The 23,019-nt window shown below is 44.2% G+C and overlaps 1 protein-coding gene across 1 annotated transcript in view; it reads left to right on the top strand.

Moving 5' to 3' along the window:
• Window positions 1-334: 334 nt before the first annotated feature.
• The window catches only part of LOC146859225 (uncharacterized), a 131,539-nt gene continuing 108,854 nt past the window's right edge, over window positions 335-23,019 (top strand). The window contains exon 1 of the mRNA XM_085649915.1: window positions 335-448. Within this exon, the coding sequence (XP_085506041.1) occupies window positions 400-448 (49 nt within the window). The 5' untranslated portion in view covers window positions 335-399. The remainder of the gene's footprint in view (window positions 449-23,019) is intronic.

Genomic DNA, 23,019 nt, shown 5'->3' with positions numbered 1-23,019 from the left:
TCAAATGACACCAGCCGCCACTGTGTGCAATGAAGAGTTCTCTACTTCTGGCAAATAAAAGTTTAATTAAAGTGTCTGTGGATCTCACTATCTGGAAAGAGGAAAAACAAATATCTGAATGAAGAATTAGTGACGCACATCTAGGCCTTATTTGGCAGTAGTACCTGGCGTGGTGATGTGTATTATGTATTCTGGGAATCTTTATTTCATGTTCTTCAAACATTGGATACAAAACAAAGACTTAAGGACTAGCCCTACCCCTGGTTTGAATTTCAAAAACATCCTTTGCTTGTGCTGCTCCATTATCCATAGTACTCAGGGCTTTCACTTTAAGACAGTTGAAGGGTGCTAGAGAGACACACAGAGAATTCCTTCTGTTGGAACACTGCAGAGGCCACAATGAAGTGCTTCATCCTACTCCTTGCTTATGTGACTGTCACACATGGAGGTTAGAAAACAGGCATTAAACTGTGCTTTATTTATTTATATAACATTTTCATGTAACTCTCCTGCATTAAAATGGTTTAGGCTACTTTACAAAAAACATAAGAATAAATGCAACAGAATTCAGTAGACAAGCGGGAAGAGGTCAATATTTATGTGTTTCTTCAATGTGAGTACAGATGGGGTCTGAGTCCTTACCTTCAGAGAGTGTCTAAGGGTTTGTGAAAGTTTATTTTTGCCCTTTAACATTTCAGAATGCATTTGACCATATTTTTAGCTGTATTGCTCATTAAATTGTTGTTTATCCAAAAATATTGTATGATTAAATGGAAATAAATGAAGCGGTAACTCATCCGTACCACATTTATTCATAGTTTGGGCTATTGCCCGTGTTGCTACATTGGCTGCGTGCTCCTATTTGTTTCTGTTGTTTTACAAAAGGAACTCAACTGATTTCTATATTTATCTGAACGTAATCATTAAAATATTAAACTTGGAGCATCAATGCATCCTTAATGAGCATCCAAACCTTATGTGCCTGAGATCTATATCATGTAAAACAAGCATTTGCAATGCACTAGGTCTCGCATTAATTAAGTTTGAGCTATTGGCATTGCGAAATCTTGCAACACCAATTGCAACCAAAGTCTATAAATTGTAGGCCAAAAAAATGTGTATTTATTTTTGTAGCAATGGTGGCATGCTGCGCTTTAGTAGAATATGTTGAAAAGTAAATTGTGCCATACTAGGATTGCTACAATAGTTAATTGTGTACGCGCTAACAATTGATGTGTGCCTTGATGGCTGGTGGTGTGTGTGTCGGTAGAAATTGTGCACTGATGGCTGGTGGTGTGTGTGCCTGGTGGAAGTGTGCACTGCCGGCTGTTGGTGTGTGTGCCTGGTGGAAGCGTGCACTGCCGGCTGGTGGTGTGTGTGCCTTGTGAAAGCGTGCACTGGCGGCTAGTGGTATGTGCCTGGTGGAAGCGAGCACTGAGGGCCTCATGTAGGTAGCGTACCAGTTACCACTTCTTAAATACCGAGCCGTACCGACTCGGTATTTAAGAAGTGGTAACTCGTATGTAGGTAATGAGTCGGTAATTTTTACCGATTCGTTACTAGTCGGTAATTACCGAATCGGTATTTACCGATTCGGTAATGAGGCATACCTTCCCATTGATGGGAAGGTATGCCTCATTACCGAATCGGTAAATACCGATTCGGTAATGGGGGGAACACATACAAGGGTGGCAGGGTGTCACATTGACACCCTGTTGCACCCCTGATTCGGCCATGTGTGCACATGTGGCACACATACATGCCCTAAGGGCATGTATGTATGCCACATTGCACACTGCTACGCACGTAAAAATGCATTTACACATACATTCATTATTTACCACCAACTATAAGTTGGTGGTAAATACCGACTCATAAACACACACACACACTCCCCCTACATCTCGATATTGCTTTCGGAATTTACCGAATCGGTAAAATTACCGATTCGGAAAAGTTACCGATTCGGTAACATTACCGATTCGGTATTATTACCGAATCGGTAATTTTACCGATTCGGTAGATTCCGAAAGCAAAATATGTCCCCCTACATACCAATGGCCAAAATACCGGTCGGTAACGGTATAATTACCGAAAATCGGCCGTTACCGACCGGTATTTGGCTACCTACATGAGGCCCTGAGTGTGGTTGGGTGTGGTTGTGGGTGTGTGTGTGTGTGTGTGGTTGGTTGTGTGTGTGTGGTTGTGTGTGTTTGGTTGTGTGTGTGTGGTTGTGTGTGTTTGGTTGTGTGTGGTTGTGTGCTTGTGTGTTTGTGTGTGTGGTTGTGTGTGTGTTTGTGTTACGGGGCAGCAAAGGGGACAGAAGGAGAAAGGCACAGAATCACGGGGGCAGTGAAGGGGACAAAAGGAGAAAAAGGCACAGAATCACGGGGGCAGCGAAGGGGACAGAAGAAAAAAAGGCACAGAATCACGTGGATTGCAAATGCTTGTTCTCTTTTGCTTTCAATCCTTATCCATCCACTGTGGTTTCAACATAAATACTGACCTTGCCTTAGGAGGAAGGATTGCGATAAAATCAGATTGCACTGTCATCAGCTCATAGATGAAATATCTGACCTTCTAGCCAGCAAGGGGAAGCACAGCCAGAGTGAGGTGAGGCCAATGCCATGCCCTAGTAACACGACTTACTAGATCTGCACTTTAACCATAGCCACTTTATAACACTGCTTGTCCACTGATTAGCATAATGCCCCATCCACCCAGGAGGGTGCCCTAACAATAAAAGGGCAAGGACAATGGGTACCAGTCATCTGCCCTGAAAACGTGGCAAAATAGACCTGAACTCGACAATCCCAAGCCAGGATCCCCTTAGCTACCCTATTCATCATGGTTGCACAAATTCTATAAACTCTAAAAATTCCTTTCGGGGAGTGAGTAGGCAAAAACTAGAGGTGTGTTATCAGCGCCCAGCACCTTCAATGTATTCTACTTTTATATAATAATGTCTGAGCCTCTCTTGCGTTTTTGGAAGGGAGTTAGTGTGGAAGGGGCTCTTTCCTGCATCTTGAGTGGCACTCAACCGGATCTTCAGTGGTGGGCTGTGAAGAAGTACTGGACCCGTTGCCGAGCTAACAATGGTTTGGGAGAGGCACACGTTGCAGAATGGGGTACAGTATGGATGTAAAACCTGCCATATTTACCTACTAATGAGTAAAAGAAGAAGCTGTGAGAATAGACTCACCCCTCTTATACCTATCTGAGTAGTGTATGGTGTAGGAAGTGGCACTCCCCCTGCTGCCATACTCTGAGAGGGGATATGGTGGGAGTGGTATTCACGCTACACTCTCAACTAGTGAGTGGAGATTGGTTTGTCAATGGCACCTGCCCGTCAGATGAGTGGGAAATTATGAGGAGGCGGCAGTCAGTTGCTCTCCTGAATTTGTTGAGACCGGCACCACACTAATGTTAAGGTCACAAGAAATATCAGAATTCTGTCGGGGTGGGGGAGGTGGTAGGTGTTGTCCATTCTTTCTGAAGAACTACATTGAAAACACCACAAGCTTCTCCTGAAAAGGTACACTTTCATGTGCATCACACACAGCAATCGCACAATATACAAGGTGCCATATGCTCACAGACACATGCTATTGCTGTATATATTCCATGTACATGCATGTTGCGGTCCACAAGAAAACGGATTAAGAAGAAGAAATATCCAAGCCTTGCAAGTTTGAGTAGCCTTGGAAAAATCCACTACCCTTAGGCAGGTGCACTAATGCATATCAACCCAAGCATGTAGAAGTTTGACTGCAATTACCTTTTGCATTTTTCTACCAATCTGGTTCAAGAAATGTGATCTTTTAAGAAGTAGGTGAAGGAGTTCAGCCGCAACACACAGCAAAAAGCCCTAAGCTTTTCTAGGAATGCAATGATTAAAAACAAAACAAATGTGCCAACTAACCCTGCAAACTGCTGGGTTTGAACGCAAGGCCACAAAATCGAAAAAAGTAATATACACTAAAGAATCGCATACATGGCACTAACAAAATATCTTCAGAATCTCCTTTGAGGGAGGATTCATTTTAAAGCAAATAAATCAGTACTGAATATTTAGGGCAGTGTGGATGAACTATTGACAGTATCGTTTCTACAGTACTTTAAAGGGCGTTTCTCTGCTTTCCTAACTCAGCAAATCAACAGGCTTCAGTAGTCTCAAAAGTGCCCTCGAGTGAGGAAAACTGAGTAGGTTTGTTCTAATATACACGTGCTCTGCATGTTGCTCGTTGCAGTAAGATGTGTCTCAGTGGTGGCAAAGAGGGAGCTTCACAGACACTGCTGTGGCAGTGCAGTGCCTAGAAAACAGATCTGCCTTTGGGCCTACAAAGCACAAGAACAAAGCCTTGGTGTGCTCCGAGTGACAGCATTCAGATGCAGTGAGATCTGCTTGGATGAAAACGAGTACTGCACGTTTAAAGTTTCCTGTCGGGGGAGTCAGTCCCTAGAGTAAGGCGGTTGGTATGAGAGTCTGGAGTCGAGACATGCCGCCCAATGGGTAGAGAGGTAGGGTGGGTACACAAACACAACCCTACATTTTGGGAAGGAGCTGGGAGGGGGTGCTGAAGGGAACGAAGGTTGTGTTTGTCTCTTGTTCCGTTGCGGAATAAAAGAATGCTGGACAAATTAGAAGGCTTTGGAAATACAGGGAAATACAGGGTTTCGGCTGCTTCAATAATATCAGCTAGGTGAATCGTGAGCCAGGATTTTTTTTTTAATATGTATCTGTTGAGAAAGAAAAGAGAATGTCACCGAGGAGGAACTGACACGGAGTTAAGGGAATGGCCACTCCTGGCACCTAATGTATTGTGCTTACACAAGTATTCTGAAAAGAAATACTGTACATAAAAATTTGTGCAGGACATAAGGTTGTGTCATCATTATTCCTGGATGGAGGATACAACCCAAGTGGCCCTAAAAACCAAAAAGGTCGAGTGTGATGGGCTCGAATGCCTGATGGTATGCATTTTTCTCTGGCCGAACTTGCCGAAATCGTGTCTGTGATTGATGAACATCGTTGAGCTATATGAGTCTAGTTGGTGAAATAATGCTTAAACTATCTCTGGGTAAAATTGCCTTTTTAATCCAAGAAGCTTCTGAATGGGAAACGGTGGACACGCCTACAGGCTCAGCCTCAGTTCGGATGTAAATGGCTGAAACGGGATGGTTTCAAGACAAAACTATGGTGCTTGGAAATATAGAAACGAGAAGCATGCCATGATGGAGCACAAAACACGAGGGACTGCAATGAACACTGTGAGTATGAAAGCAAACGCGCTCTGCAACGTTTTGCATCCGTCTCTTATCCACTGTCCTGGCTGACGGCAACGGAAGTCAGACTAGTCAGTGGGCTGGCAAAGGAAACAAGCATTGGCGTGCGAGCGGCCGCGAGACGCGATCGTCGGGGGAAGGGGGGGGGGGGGAGGGTAGAAGTGGGGGTTCTGAAATGAAAGTTAAAGATGGACGTGATACAGATAAAGCGGAGGTGGTTAACGGATAAGGAAGCGGATGGTTGACGGACGGCGAGAGCACACTGCCTGTGGCCTAAAGCTTGAGTGCAAGTGAGTGGTGCGCGCGCAGCAATGATTGGCGGCTGCGCGCGTGCACGCTCACGTGCACTCAAGCTTTAGGCCACAGGCAGCACTTTAAAAATTCAACTACAAAATGTCTCTCCGAGCCAGCGCATGCGCTGGCCTCAGCGAGACCTAAAAACTGCGTACAATATACTTCAAATTGTTTATAATTTTACAGTACAATGTGGCATTGTGTTGATTTCTGGTTATTTTAATGATTTTCTTTAAATTTGTTTTCTCCTAATGTTTTAAGTTTCATTTTACCTTCTTTTTTATGTTTTCTGTTTTCTTCTTCCAGTGCATGCTCAATATATTAACTCACACTAAGGCACTGTACTAACCACTCTCAATATATTTCTTTTAAAATTACCAATTCAAGCTATGTACAGTTTCACACTTGGCTCTTTTTATCTACTGATTGCTATATTTCCAGTTTGTAAGCTTAAGCACGGCAAAGCAACCTGGCCCTTCAGTCGCTCAATATATCTTGCTTAGCATTTTACATCATAAAAACAGGACATAAAACACCGGCTACTGAAATATTGGTATCGCTAGGACCAACATGACATGCCTGCAATGGAATCACACCACAACACAAAGAGGTGGTAATTCATTCATTCATTTGATCTTTATTTCGACGTTATTTCAGCCATAAAAGATTTACAAGTTAAAACAGACATTGCAACACATAATATAAAATTGTCAATTCATAATATACAATAAAATTCCATAAAACAGAAATATACAGTCACCCCTGGCTACTATTCGCAATTATGAACCATCTCTTGGACCACATAGCTATCAGAAACTTCGATAGTGCAAAGACGATATGCCCTGAGGTGTCCGTCTTAAGAATTCTCATAGCAACCGAGCATTTGTCAAAGCCCAAGTTCTTACATAAAGGTACTAACCAATACTTCCTGGCTTTACTATAAGCAGGACAAAAAAAGAGTATGTGGAGTTCATCCTCTTGATCGGCACCGCATCCTGGGCAAGATTCATTCAAAGAGGAGGGCCATTTGCTTGTAAAGGCCCTTAATGGTAGTGTACCATACCTCCATTGAATATAGAGCTTCCTTGCTGCTACTGTATAGATAACATTCAGGAAGTCCTCAAACACATAGGCAGTCTTGTTATTTAAAAATAGTTTTGTCATGGTGCCGACTCGAGAATCATGCAGCCATATGTTGCTTTTATAAACCCTGAAGGACTTCGTAAGGGATTTACCTGAAACCGCCCTGCATGCCTGTTCTGGTTCATACCACAGGGCAGGTAGTCCCATATTCTCCAGTTCCTGTTTCACAAATACAAGCCAGGGAATGTTTGCTGCTTTACTATGGCTCAGTACGTCCTTCAATGCAAGCCTGTAATTTAAGAGTTCTGGCGTTATCCAGAGCCTCCGCCAGAACCTGAGAGGTTTTAGGGCTAGCTCATCCTGGATAGGACTAAGTCCTAGATCTAACCTTAATGGTAGGAGGGGTGTACTTTGGGGGAGGGCCAATAGCTGTCTCATAAATTTATTCTCCACGTTTAGGATTTTGAGCCTGCAGGTGTGCCCCCAGAGTTCCCCCCCATAAAGGGCCACTGCCCTTGCCTTGACTTTTTAAATCTCAAGCGCGGGACTCACTGGCTTGAATGACGATGCATTTGACATCTTAAGGATGCGCCCCGTTAGTTGAGCCAGTTTGAGTTGGGACTTAACCTGTTGAGGGCCCCACGAAAGATTTTCATTTATCGTGACCCCTAAGTATTGAAAGGTCTGTACCCTCTCCAGTCTAACCGAGCCCAGGACAGGTGTTGGGCGGGTGGATGCCGGGGGATTAAAAATCATACATTTCATTTTTTCTGCATTGATTTCTAGGCCACGGAATCGGCAAAAATCTTTAAACCCATTCAGTACGCGTTGTATCCCCATAGGGGACTTGGAAAGCAGGAGGGTGTCATCGTCAAACATTATCGCTGGCACCCTCCTGCCTGCCAATCTGGGTGCGTCATTATTGGGGACTGCGTCCAGGTTTGATATTACACCGTTCACATAGAGGCAGAACAGGGTTGGTGCCAAAACACACCCCTGCCTAACCCCCCTGCAAACTGGAAACCTGGAAGACAGTACCCCATTTCTCCCACATCTGACCTGTGCAAAGTTCTGTACATGCAACCTCATCAATACCCCCAATATTGCATGTGGGACTCCCATGTCCAAAAGCACCGCCCGCAATTTCCCCCTAGGAACCACATCAAACGCGGACCGGAGGTCCACAAACACCATGTAGAGGCTGCCACCCTCTACTGTGACCGTCCTCCAGTATAACAGAATTAAACGGAAGATCTGGTCCATGGTGGACGTGTTCCTCCTAAATCCGGCCCAAAATGGGCTAAGAATATCGTGCTCGTCCATCCACTCCTGTAAACGATCTAGGATTAGTCGAGAGAAGATTTTTTGGGGGACGTCGATGAGGCTAATGGGCCTGTAGTTAGCTGGGAGCAGAGGAGAGCCCTTCTTGAAAATCGGGATGATCTCTGCTCCCAGCCAAGTACCCGGCACCTCCATGCCTCCCAGGATTGCATTAAATAGGGTACAGAGGTAAGGAGCCCAAATCCTTGGCTGATCCCTAAAAAGGTCGCCAGGGAGTTTATCTAAACCGGGAGCTTTTCCCGTAGCCAATTTCCCTATGGCAATATACTATAGACCTCCTCTGATGTAAATTCCAGTTCATCAAACTCAGCAACTGGCAGTGTGTATGACTGTATGCTGTCTAGGCCAGTAGCTGCTGCATATAAGGTCTTAAAATGGAGTTCCCAAACCCCTGCCTCAATATTGGGTTCAATCGGAGATCTGGGTTCACCTGACCCCGTACTGACTATTGCCCAGAATCTGCGTGCATCTTTCATGTCTAGGGAGGAGGAGAGATTTAACCATCTTTCCATGTCCCACTCTTTCTTTGCATGATTCATTATTTCTTTATATAATAACCTTAAAGAGCGGATTTTTGGTTTATCTCTCCCATCTTTTTCAGCCTCCATGAGCTTCGTTTTTACCTTCCTGCAAGAAACATTGTACCAGGAAGATACAGGCACCCTACTCCTCCTGCTAAGGCTAAGCGGGTTAAAAAATTCGAAAAGACAGTCTACCAAATCCTGATGCATGGTCAACATGTTTCCAAGGGAATCTAGTGCCAAGGGCTGAGCCACTATATCACTGGCCTTCGTGAGGAATGGTAAAATTGTGCTATATAATTTAGGTAGTGCATCTTGGGTAGCCACCAATTTCCCCCACTTGACCCTACGTCTATTATTGGTGGTTATCAACCCATCTACCATATCTGGGGCAATTTCATTCTCATTCGTCCTTGGGCATGGGAAGTCCATCCTCAGACTCAATGCATTATGGTCGCTGTCTGGCCTTGATATTACCTCAAAGTCAACAACCTTCGACCATAGGCGTGTCTCCACCATAATATAATCCAATCATGATTCTTGATCTCTCTTGTTAAAGGTGCACTTTGAGGGGATATCAGAGGGCATCCGACCATTGCAAGCCCTGATTGAGTTGCTTAGTGTTAGGGTCGTAATCTCCATGGCCAGTGGAGACCAAGACTTTGCATAGGGAGACTGGCATGGCGGGATTCCCCAGTATTCATCCTCCCCCGTCAACGCTCCCTCATTCAGCCCTCGCAGCGGCTCAAAGTGACAGTTTAAGTCACCAGCCACCATATAGTGTATATCATTACGGAGGGAGTCAAGAAAAATTGACAGCTCCCCAATGGTACTAGACTCTTTGGCCACACTTATGGGGCGGGAGTAAACGTTCACGATTGCGAATTTATAAGAGGTTGGCCATGTCAGGAGGACACACAGGATGTCATCAGTGTTGGTCGGGATAGACTCACCCTTGCAGCCTAGATGTAACCCAACCCACGTTGTAAGGCCCCCAGATGGTCGCCCCTTACCTCCCCAGTGGGTAGTAATGTTAAAGGCCGCAAAGCCTACTCTGCATCGGTCCTCCCTAGCCCAAGTCTCCTGGAATAAGCATATATCATTACTATCCACAAAAGAGCCCCACTCCGGACAAGCTAGTTTATTTGGGAGACCCGCCACATTCCATGACAAAATAAGCATATGCTTCGTATTAGCAAGATTTTGACGTGCCATAACTACAGGAGTGTTGTCACACCCCATAGGGATATCAGCATCGGTGATTTCTAATGGTAGTGATGATTTCTGATCCCGTGGTGTCCTCCCTATATCAAGCATACCACTACTCATACTGCTCCCTTGTGGGGGATGATGGCCTCTTTGTAATACTGTCACTGAGTGGCTTCCCATTAGAACCTTAGTAGCCTCAGTATTCTCATCCCGACTTGAGGTTTTACCCAGAGATTCCAGCCTGGTTACGTTTAGTCAATCAACCTGTTCCAGGCCACTGTACCTATTGTGGCATGGGATATGGCTCTGGGCTAACAAATTGTGGCCGTACCTATCCTTCCTGCCCCTCCCCCCTCGCTGGTATGATACAAGAGACCAGCCATCATCCAGATTTCTCAAGTGTTCACTGGGGTAAAAAAACGAAAGGGGGCGAGCTACGATTTTTGTACCTGGGCTGTATACACTCCAGTTACAGATGTATGCTGCAGTCTGTGGGTCCCTAAATTTGACCAGTACACAATCGCCAGTTGAAGTTTTTGGAGTGTGACCCACCCATCCCACCCTTCGAACCATTGATATTTCACTAGTGATATGAGGGGGGAGTGTCCTATACATATTGAGCCAATGGATGGTTTTATTTTTTAAAGAACTATATGTCTCAGCGTTCAATGCACTTAATTCAGGGACCCCGGTTAGAACAGCCAAGTATTGACTCACCTCTGGTGGTAGGTCAATTCTAGGCCTAGTTCTAGGTTCCTCTGTCCTATTTCTAGGTTCCTCTGTCGTGCCCCCATCCGTCAGGACCCACCCATCATGTCTAACCGTATCAGTGTGAGCCACTCCTGTACTGTTGGGGACTAAATACTGATCTACCCTGGGTCCCACTCCCAAATTGATTTGCAATGGATTTGGGGCTGCGACATCACACTCCCGGGATATGCTATAATTGCCATCTATCGGGTAAGTCGACAAAATAACTGGTTTGACATGCGTCTCAACCCCTCTAGTTATATTAATTGAATTTCGATCACCCGGTCTGGTGTTTTATTAGCAATACTACTTAAGATACCCAATGTAACATGCTCAAACTTAGAGAGTTGACTCTCAATCCGGGCAAGTCTCTCTTCCAGTGGACGGAGTGAAACACACAGAAGTGCAGTGATTTTCATACATATAGAATCCTCCCCTTTTTTTTTTTTTCTTTTTTTTTTATTGAGTTATCTGGTGTCATACAAAAGTATATACAAAATACATTACATTATTTATCCAAAGAAAAAACAAACTGATTACATCATTCGTGATCAGACATTAAACTAAAAGAAAAAGAAAATTAAGAGCTAGGATATCTCCAGCTAGCTAGTGGGGCCCAAATGTTTCTCCCCATTTCCCTTACTTTATTGCTCTTTAATTCGTATAAACAGGACTCTATATTATGTACCCCAAGCAGCCTTGCCATCCACATCTGAAAGGTAGGGGGAGTAGGATCTTTCCAGCCAGCAGAGATAAGAATACGCAGCACTGCAATAGAAATAAAAACCAGAGCTTCCGCAATACTTCCCAATTTGATTTTCCTATCAACTCCCGTTAACACCAGTGTAGGAGAAATAGGGATTCTGCATTTTAATAACCCCTCCAAAAAACTTGATATTTCCCTCAAAATTGTAGACAGCTTTTCACACTGGTGAAACATGTGTTTTAGATCCACTGGGCCTTTAGAGCATCTAGGGCATTTATCGTTCAGCACCACACCCCAAGCAAACAGCTTTGCCGGAGTAAGGTACAGATTAAATAGCGTTTTATAGTGCTGGGCCCGTAGATTAGATGAGCGCAATAATTTCTTATTTAGACTCAGAGCAAAATCTAGGTCCACATCAGGATCACCTACTTTAGCTGCTAGTGTAGATTCAGCTTTCTCCATATCATCCTGAATTCCCTCCATTAAATGACTATAAATAATTTTTATTTTATTTCCACCATTCCCTAGATAGTCCACCAAAGGGAAGCATGCAGTTGCCAATATTCTTGGTCTAAAAGCCCTCATTGATTGGACTACTTGTCCATACAGAAACCAGTGGCTAGACGGGATCCCAAATTTACTCTGGAGTGTTTCAAAACCAACAGTCTCCCCCCCTCCAAAATATCCCCTATAGATCTAATTCCTTTTTCAATCCAAAGCAGACTGATTTTATTCATACCCAGAAATGGAAACAGGTTAGAATTCCAAAGGAGGAGATAGGAATGAAACTTAGGGATCTCCAATAACTTTTGGGTCGCTTTCCAAGTCCCCCACACCCCGCTCGCTATCTTAAACTTAGCCTTCTGTTAGTATCTCCTATCAACCTCCCTCAGGAGTAACCCTACGGCGTTCTTCCCAAATAGAAGCTCAAAGATAGTAGGGAGGTCCGACCAATCTCCCTGAGTCGGTACTGATCTAGGAACTCGTTGAAACAAAATTGACATATGCGCCAAGAGACAAGATAAGTGATATAGTCGAAGGTTTGGAATGGCCATACCACCTCTATCAAACGGGAGTGACATAAACTTCATAGAGCGTCTAATTTTCCCGTACTGCCAAATGAACCTATTAAATATTACTTCCACATTTTTTAGAATTTTCTCCTCTAGCAAAAGAGGGATAGCAATGAACAGATAAAGGATCTTTGGAAAAAATGTCATTTTAAGGACGTTTACCCTTCCCACCAGGGAAAGGTGTAAAACGTCTAGTCTTTTTAGCTCTGCTTCCATCGATACCATAAGAGGACAGTAGTTATCTGTAGTGATCTTGTCAACAGCAGCATTAATACTGACCCCCAAGTAAACTGCCGAATCTACATATCTATTATCTAACTTAATAATATTTTTGGTACAAATAATCTGGGTTTTCCCCTCATTAAGCAGATAGCCAGATCTACTACCGAAGTCCTTGGCTAACTCCACTAATGCAGAAATTGCCTGATGTGGATCGGTAGTAAGGATCGCCAGATCATCTGCATATGCTAGCAATTTTGTTATATGGCCGTTAGATATAACAGGGCTAATCCGAGGGCTACCTAAAATTCTTTGGATCAGGGGGTCGATATATAACGCAAAAAGTATTGGAGAACAGGGGCATCCCTGGCGCGTTCCTCTCTTGATCAATATCTTGTCCGAACTCTCTTCCATTACCGACACCCTGGCCACCGGATCTCTCTACATAGCTTGGAGAGCCATAACAACCTTGGGGCCAAAACCCCTTGCTACAAGAATGCCCCACAAATATCCCCAAACTACACGATCAAATGCTTTCTCCGCGTCGAGGAGGATCATGGCCATCTCCCTCCCCCTGGCTGCATGGGCATCAAATAGAGCTATAGCTTGACGAATGTGATCCGTAGTGCCCCGCCCGGGCACAAACCCATGCTGCCAGGGGGAAACAAGACCACCAATGATCCTCCCCAGCCTTTTAGCCCAAATTTTGGAATATAGTTTAGTATCTGCGTTAATAAGTGATATAGGCCGATAGGACCCAGGATTCTCCTTTGGCTTACCCTTTTTATGAAAAATAATTATGTTAGTCTCCTTCCAAGAGTCCGGGATAACACCTGTACAAAGAATACCATTAAAGAGATCTAACAAAATAGGGAGTAATTCCGGTTCCAAGATTTTATACACCTCTAAGGGGATTCCATCGGGGCCAGTCGCTTTCCCTGCAGCTAATTCACGAAGGGCGTCCTTAATCTCACTAGCCGTAAGATCCCTGTCCAACTCTTCTTTTGATAGTACATCGAGCCAGAGGCCCACATCACCATACTCCACCCTAAATTGATCCTGTGGTTGAGCTTGATGGCTCTCGTCATCATATAACTTTTGATAAAAGTTTTTGAATACTTTTAAAATATCCTTGGAGTCCGAATATACCTTACCATCCTCTTGTATATTCATGATGACATTTCTGGTTCTATCCTGTCTAATACGTAATGCCAGGACCCTACCTGCCTGTTCCCCAGTCTCATTTTGCTTAGTTCTTGAGGCCTGATAATCACCAACCGCCTTTTTTGTGACCAATTTTTGCAAATCGGCTTTAATAACCACCATGCTTCTTAGGCTCTCCGACCCATCCCTTCCACTACCAATCTCCCTAATATGCAGCTCCTCCGCTTTTGCTAAATCAGCCATAAGCCTACCGACCTCTGCCATATCCAGTTTCCTCAGTCTTGCTGAACAACTTATGGTTTCCCCCCTAAAGGCTGCCTTAAAAGCTTCCCAAATGCCATTCCTTGAGGTACTATATCGATTTGCATCAAAGAACTCCCCTGACCATTTTTTAATATGTTCCAAAAACCTTAGATCTGATAATAGCCTTCTTTCAAAGGTCCAATTAGTATGCTTTTTCTCTGTAACATTTATTCTGCATATTAGAATAAGAGGATTATGGTCCGAAATTGTTCTAGGAAGTTTCTTAATGTTAACCTTATTCAGTTCGGACTGTGAAATAAAGAAATAATCTAATTTAGAATATTTTTGATACGGGTTCGAAAAATATGTATAACCAGGATCCTGTGGCTCCTTTTCACCCCAAACATCGTTTAACCCATGAGATCTTATAAGAGATGACAAAGCTCGAAACACCCTCGGTTTCCTTCCTGTATATTTAGATATGCTATTCCAATCATTAGATATATTTAGGTCGCCGCAAACTATCAAAGGGGTCAGCCAGCCTGCTAACTCTTCCTCGAGATAGTCAAAAATATCCAGGTCGTCACAGTTTGACCCATAAATCGAGCAAATTGTGTATCCAAACCATAGTTCTGCAATGACCCAGCGACCAAATTTATCACATTTGACCCTCTTCGCCCCCCCTAAAAATGTTCTACCCAATATAGCCACTCCCCTGGTCGTAGAGGTCTGTGAAGAGCAAGCTATCAAATCAAAACCTCTTATGCTGAGCAAATTTCGTTTGGCCCAAGGCAGATGGGTCTCCTGCAAGCAGATTACATCTACCCTGTTATATTTAACAAAATGCTCCAGCCTTTGGCGCTTCTTCCAGTCATTCAATCCACTAACATTAACAGTGCAGATTTTAATGTTCATAATAATACAATTTTCTTAGCACCCTTGCCATATCGAACCCACCTAAAAAGATATCCAGGAACATAGCAGTAAATTAACAGGATAAGCAGAAAGAGCACCACTAGAACAGCAAATATCATTGCAATTATCTTCCTGCAACACCAAAACAACTCTTTTTGTTTTTTCCACCCCAACCCTGTACCACCCCCCACACACTCCCCAGACCCCCTACACCCTCCCCTACCCCCCCCCTAGACGAGGCGCTCAGACCTAGTCTGTGCATGTGATGTATGCAGTGGTCGCAAGTGAGGGATAGATAAAATACCATAACATCCTGAAAACCTACAAACCTATAAGCCAAAAAAAACGGGTGGGGAAAAGGAAAAATAAATAATTAGGAATAGGAAAGAACAAGGAAACTGGCAATATATAGCCACATATGAGATTCCTAACACCCAAAGGAGACCCAAACCGAACCACTTGGACACGCGAGTGCCTAATTTCCCAAAGAGTCAAGGAGCTCTTTCGCCTTTATCTCAGAGGTAAAGTACAAAGTCTTCCCTTCCACAATGACTTTTAGCTGAGCAGGGTTTATCAAAAACGCTTGTAGTTTCTTTTCCTGGAAGGGTTTGATAAGCTGACGCAGTCTCCATCTCCTTTCTACCGTAGCATGGCAGAAATCTGGGTGCACAAAGAAAGACACCCCTTCACAGGACCTCCTTGCATCAGGTGTCGCTTTCTCAGCAATTAACTGCAGCAATAAAAAATTTCCCAAAAATATCAGGATTGCCCTAGGCTTATCCCCTACTCTCGCATTTCCACGAATTTTAAAGGGGGTACGATGTACTCTCTGGATCTCACAGCGCCAGTTCCAGCTAGTAAGCTCCGGAAATGCTTGATCAAAAAGTTTAATGATAAACTCTCTAATATCCGACCCTTCGGCGCCCTCCGGGATCCCCAGGACCCTAAGGTTGTTCCGGCTGAGTCTGTTTTCCATATCCTCAAGTTTCCATTGGATATCAGATACCTGTGAACAATGGGCATCCACTTTATTTACTGCATCTGAGGCCTGGGCCTCCGTTGACACAATCCTCTCTTCCAAATTTGTGACTCTATCACCCAATGTCGAGCTGGCCTTTGACAGCCTCCTCACGGCCCCCTGCATTTTCCTCAGGGCAGCTTGTGACTTCCTGCTATCTTGGCGAGTCTCCTCTCGATGAGAAATAATTTCCTGGTGTATAGACTCCAGAAGTGCCACCTGAGAGACTTCCGCTGCGGCGTTCCCTTGCAGTGGCGTGGTCAGTGGATGATCCAAGCTGAGCTCGTAGTTGGTCTGGATCTTGGAGGTCGCCCCTGGCCTAACCACTGTAATAGGGGATTCTTGCTCTATATCACTGTCCGTGCCTTGCATGCTACCCTCCAAAGGAGAGCTGTGATCCTCATCCTCATCCGACCACTCCGCATTCTCAGACACTGAAAAAAAGCATTCACTAGGGACCTTTTCAACCAAGTCCAGCTGCGGGCCCCCTGGGACAGTCTCAACCACGACTGGAGGGCATCCGCCACTCCCCTGAACCTCACCATTCTCAAGCTGAGCACTCCCCTTATCAGCACTTCTGAACTGTTGGCTCATATTAGAATTGACTCCAGCCTTAATAACCGTAGCGTCGCCATCTTCAGAGATTATCCCTACCGGAGGTGCAGTAGCCACAACTGGAATAGCCGTTAGCCCACTCCTACTATCGGGTAGGGGGATTTCCAGAGCCTGCTCCCCTATATCTTCTGTACAGTCTGCTATAATAATAGGCCCCTGCACCCCCCCGCGAGATTCCAACGGACTGCTTTTTGCCCCCTTCTCCTTACCGCATTTCAAAAACATTTCAGCAATTGAGGCATTGGCAGCGGTGGCAGCAGTAACCTGATGAGTTTTCCCAGCAGGGTCCTTCTTCCTAGCAGAAAGAGGTTGAGTCTGCTCCGGTACATTTGATTCCTCCTGCGACGCCATTTCCACTCCAGTTTTCTTTTTCATTGCCGCCGTCTTCGAATTACTCTGTTTTGGGGGCATAACAGCTGAATTTGCCGGGCGGGCTCTTCTTCTTGTCATGAGGGGGCTCCCGATACCAGAGCGCCAGTCTTGATCGTAATTGCGGTCCCTCGCTCCGATTCGACTCAGCCGCTCCGGAACAAAGACTGCTCTGCTCTGATGCCTTCTCGGCGTCCACCCACCAATCGCCGGTGCACGCCAGCAGCAGAAGACGCGGACAGCCGTGGCAGCCAATACGCGGATGCAAGCTCCGTCTAACCCCCGGCAGGAAACCAAGAGAATCATCACTCCGTATTGGTATTTCAAAGCTTGTTCAAGGCTTATTCACGTTGCAGATACGGACATCCTTGCCTCCACACTGATTTTCAGGCTTCATTCTTCATTCTTCACCCTCCTTGTGACCGGCTGCTGCTGACCGCAACTATGCGGCCGCCATCTTGCCTCAGCTTCAGATTCATATAGAATCCTCCCCTGATGATGATAGTACGTTCGTAGATGCAACCGGACCTTGCGCAATGCCGCCCCCAGAACTTACTCGTTGGAGGGGTAAATCAGGCATGGCACACCCCCCGGATCCCTCATCATCCTTGGAGCTAATTAGCTGTGTGTTATTACTGCAGCATTTAGATGGTTTGGCTTTCCTGGCTCCTGCAGTGGGGTGCTTCTTTTTCGATATCGCACCCGTACCTTTCCCCCGGAGCTGGCGGGTAATAGGTCTCTCCATAGTCTTGGGCGGCGTGGAATCACCCGAAGTCACAGGGAAACCATGAGGTGAAGACTCTTCCAAACGCTGTACTGGAGATTGGTTATGTGTAGACAATTCAGAATTCTCAGGATTTTCAGTGTTCAAGCCCCTAATGGCTTTTGGTGTGCGGGCATTTGCATAATGGCCCATTGAAGACCTTTTGGCCATAGCAAGATCCTGAGAAACTCTGCATTCCATCAGGACAATGCCCTGGTCAATCACGGAATTAGCTCTCAGTATGAAGTTGTCCAGGGTACCCCTTAGATTACCATTAGGAGCTTTATTCCTACTCTCCTTCGCAGCCATAATTCGGAAAAAACAAACACAAAAAAAAAGAAAATTCTAAAAAGAGTTTCTAAGAGGAGAACTGGAAGGAGTTCTGGATCAGTTTAAACAAAGTACTTACGGGACATTTTTGAAGAGGGAGCAATTTCCAAAGATGGCAGTCCGGCCCCCTCCGGGCTCAAACGGGCTACAGGGGACCTTGGCCACACAGTAAACCTTCACAGTTAAATATGTACGGGCAGGGGGCAGGAAGAGGCACACAGCTGCACAAAGTTACGGGGCTGCTGGTTCTCGCAGTCCCGTCCCAACACTCCTCCCTTAGTACAAGGTACAAGGTCCAAGGTCCAGAGCCGTAAGTTCCTCTCATATATCCGGGGCTCCACTCACTCCACTCACTGTGTAAAGAATTCCTTTGGTCACTCACTCCAGCGCTTCGATGACAGCCGCCCTATCTGCGACCCACACGGTCCACACAAACCTAGGTCGCAGCATCAAACAGCCCCCACATCGATCGCCCTCGGCCGGCTGGCCCTCCACTCGCTCTTCACGCTACTCGGCGCTCGGCGCCAGCGCAGTGCGGGGAGCGTTTCCTGGGCGTTTCCGGGCATTTCCTGGCATCTCCTGCTTCCTGGGCGTTTCCTGACAACCAGATCACCAGAAGGAGCTACAGAGGGGTAGAACAGGGTGGAGCAAGAGCGAGGGCAAGCGAGGCACACCGCGGGGCACACAGAGCACACACACAGCCCTTTAACATTTCAGAATGCATTTGTCCGTATTTTTAGTTGTATTGCTCATTAAATTGTTGTTTATCCAAAAATATTGTATGACTAAATGGAAATAAATGAAGCTGTAACTCATCTGTTTCACATTTATTCATAGTTTGGGCTATTGCCCATGTTGCTACAATGGCTGCGTGCTCCCATTTGTTTCTGTTGTTTTACAAAAGGAACTCAACTGATTTCTATATTTATCTGAGCGTAATCATTAAAATATTAAACTTAGAGCATCACTGCATCTGTAATTAGCATCCAAACCTTATGTGCCTGAGATCTATATCATGTAAAAAAACTGCATACAATATACTTCAAATTGTTTATAATTTTACAGTACAATGTGACATTGTATTGATTTCTGGTTATTTTAATGATTTTCATTAAATTTGTTTTCTCCTAATGTTTTAAGTTTCATTTTAGCTTCTTTTTTATGTTTTATGTTTTCTTCTTCCAGTGCATGTTCAATATATTAACTCACACTAAGGCACTGTACTAACCACTCTCAATATATTTCTTTTAAAATTACCAATTCAAGCTATGTACAGTTTCACACTTGGCTCTTTTTATCTACTGATTGCTATATTTCCAGTTTCTAAGTTTAAGCACGGCAAAGCAACCTGGCCGTTCAGTCGCTCAGTATATCTTGCTTAGCATTTTACATCATAAAAACAGGACATAAAACACCGGCTACTGAAATATTGGTATCGCTAGGACCAACATGACATGCCTGCAATGGAATCACACCACAACACAAAGAGGTGGTAATCAGTGCATGCTCCATGTAGAAATTGCACAAGGTTCCTCATATCCAGGTCCCCAGTTCCAGAGCTCTTGCCTAAAACATTGCAATTGGGCAAACTTTAGCTACCACTCTGAGTCCCTAGTAGATGTATTAAAGGAGAGTACCCCAAGTCAGGGCTGTAGCAACGGCCGATACTAATTCTTGCCCACTCCCAAATGTAGGAGGCAGCTGCCACAGTGTTTGAAAACTGCATTCCCATAAATGCATGTGGTGTAACTGAAAAAAACAGTGAAGTTCAGAAGGTAAATTAGCAATAAAATGCATTCTTTCATCTTAATACATTTACTTCTTTTTTAATGACAGAGGTTAAATGTCAGGCTATGTCCTCTCACACATTAATGCTTACTCTTAATGTGGAAATATTTTCTTTCTTTCTCTGACTGCAAAGTGAGAGGATTTTGCAATGTGAACGATGTGACAATTTCACTAGGGTACAGGCAACTGGAATTGTGTGGCTGGCGAGGCCCAAATTATAATTTTATGGCAAGGTTGAATAAATTATGTGGCAAGCAAAAACACAAATTATGTGGCTTAATGCAGCACACTTTGTGATAGTAGCAATTCATTATTCGCCATTTTTACACATGTTACCTCTCTCTGGGCAAAGTTTCACCTCATTAGGACCAGTTCCACATCCAAATACAGCTTTAGCAACTGAAAGGGGACCAGTCAACCTTTGGGAAGGACATTCCACTGTGCAACAGAACATTATGTAGTGTTTTAGTAACTTTGAATCGGTTTGAGCTAGAAACTTTTTTTTTAAATCTGCAAATTATGCTGCAGTTGGTGGATCATGTGGCAAATGCAGAAAATTCATAATCATATGGAAAACTACATTGCTACAGAATTCTATAATTCCAGTGGCCCTGCATGCAAGACATATGAAAAGACAGACTGCAGGATGTCAATTTGTTTCTAATACACAAAAAATGTAAATACCTGTAAATGAGCGAATATGAAAGCGGAAATGAAGGACATTTTGTTTTTTATTCTGAAGTGCGATGTAAACAACGATTTCAGCAGGATTAAAACAAATCTTTGTGATGCATACGTGATAAATGTATTATATTTTATTGCAGCATTTAGATAGCACAAACAACCTCTATTTGTGGCAATGAAGTGCATACTTACATCGTCAGCAGCCTATGCCATGTAGATTGGTGTGTGGCTGTAAGGTTGTTGTCTTTGTTTTATGATTCTATGTGGGAAGTGAATCCATGTCATCAATGATGACAATGAAGTGCGCTTATTGTGTTATGCAACGTAGCCTGCAGCAGTGTGGTGGATGATGAGGTGGGAGAGATACATGCACAGTTTATGGTTTTTAAGTAAGTAAGCAGTTTGAACAGCTGTGCATGTCCCTTTACGGTATTACCTATGATTATAGTCTGCTTAGATAGTTTCAGCATTTGGTTGTCCAATCAGACATTTTGTGTGTAGATGTGGGCCGGATTGGCATGGTTGGAGGGAGAGAGAAGTGGAGAGATCTGCTGGGATGTGCATTGTTACTGTCATCCATTATCTGAGTGTCATTGTGAGATATAAAGAAGCAGCCATAGTGCATTTATATTTGGGACCTGCAGTGCTCGGCTGGATTTAATCCATCTGATTGATCCCCATAGTCTGATAGATCTTTTCAGTCACTCCATGCCTTTTCATGTTAGTGATAGCTGGGTTATGGACTGCACAGTACTGGTCATGGTCAATCTGCATAGTAGATAGGTCTTATGTGAATATAACATGTGTAAGTTACAGTTGGTGACTGACCAACCTCTGAGTGTGATGGTATTAGTATTACTGTGGGCTAGAAATGTTATGAAGTTACATAATATATAAACCCCAGCAAGAAATAGGTCAGCCCTCCTTAACTTACATGACTATCGAAAGTAGATTGCTGGTTGGGTTGCTTCCAATCTGTGGATAGTAAGCTGAAGATTGAATTCTTGCAGCAGCATTTTGGATGAGTTGTATTTTGCATATGATAAATGCAAATGCACCAAGGTAAAGGGTCCGATTACGATGCGGTACGGAAATCATTCTAACAGAATCGGTTTGGGAATGGTTTCTGACCAACTCGGATGGGTAGAGTCTGACCGACCGATTACGATGCATCTTGATGCTTCGAGATACGATTCGGTCAGACTCCCATTTACTTCAATGGGAGCCTATGTTCTGACAGAATGCATAGGCTCCCATTGAAGAAAGGGTTGGGTGGGGAAAATTGGTCACCTTGTGGCGGGCACACCATAGTGCCTGTCACACTGTGCTTGGCTGGTATGGGGGGACCCAGGGGTACTCCCACGGACCTAATTGGGAAGGCTCTGGGTGCTATGGGCCCCAAACGTTTGATTCTGACTGCAGATTCGAGTCGGACGGCATGATTTGGAAAGGCTGTCCAAAACCAGCATCGTATTCGGTCGTTTGGAAACGCGGCCTTAGGGAGTCATTCCGAATGCTGTTGAGTTGAGATTAGGATATTCCTAATGCCTAACTAACATAATTAGCTGTTGGTCGGAAACCTTTCCGATTCGGTCGTAAAGACACTTTCCCGATCCAATTTAGACAGAACAAATGCCGTTAGGAGGCCTTCCAAACCGCATCGTAATCGGCCCCAAAGATTGTTGGCATAGTCAAGCTTAGAGACTACGAGTGTGTGTATAGCTTGCAGTTCATGTAGGTATCCAAGTTATGGGAGGATGCAACATAGTAGAAGGCACTCTGTTTGATATTATTAACATGTGGTATCAAATATTGGTCTGAATCCATGGTTACCTCTGGGTTTCTGACTCCTTTTGATATTGTTGGAGGTGCCTCATGTTCCTTAGGATATATGACCGTAGACTGGAATTTTAACCATTGTCTGCAGCTCATAGTCTCTGTCCGTTGTATTTAGCTTTAGATGGTTATTCATCATCCGTGTTTTTATGACCAAGAGGCAGTCATCAAGTTTTTCCAGACAGTATATTTTTCAAATGATTTGGAACGGCTGAGGTTGAATGATTAAATCAGGTTCGGTAAACTGGTTAGGTAGAAATTGAAAAGAAGAAGGGGAAGATGGAGCCCTGAGAAATGTCACAATAGCTGATGTGAAAGCTGGTATCAGCATTAGCTCACAGTCACAGCTGAGAAACCAATAATGTAATGGCCATTAGCGGAACTCCCTTCTTGCCTTTCACACATGATATGTCAAACAATGATTTGCTGAGTGAAAATATTTCACAACTGTATGGGACATCGATGTTATCATGTTGTTCTTGAGGCAACACATTTCATGTTGTTTCCTATTCCTGATACTTAAGGGTGTCACTATCTAGTCAGATGAAATGTACAATCAGGAAACTCCAAATTCCAATATGCCATATTGCTTTGATTAGCCTATTGTGCTGGGACAGGGTCATCAAATGTCAGGTGCGACTTACATTTGACTGTCATTGCCCCACCCTACACCGGCCTGTTGTGAAATATAGGCTAGTGAAATCATTATTTTGTGTGCAGGAGCCAGATTTTGTAGGGTAATCCACCTATTGCAGAAGGCAGAAATATCCTAACTAGCTGGTGTGAATCTGTAATTGCACAATATAGCCTGT

This window comes from Triturus cristatus, chromosome 3_2 (assembly GCF_964204655.1).
Source record: "Triturus cristatus chromosome 3_2, aTriCri1.1, whole genome shotgun sequence".
Classification (NCBI taxonomy): domain Eukaryota; kingdom Metazoa; phylum Chordata; class Amphibia; order Caudata; family Salamandridae; genus Triturus; species Triturus cristatus.
Note: the sequence above shows the minus strand (reverse complement) of the source record. Positions and strands in the feature narration are given on the sequence as shown.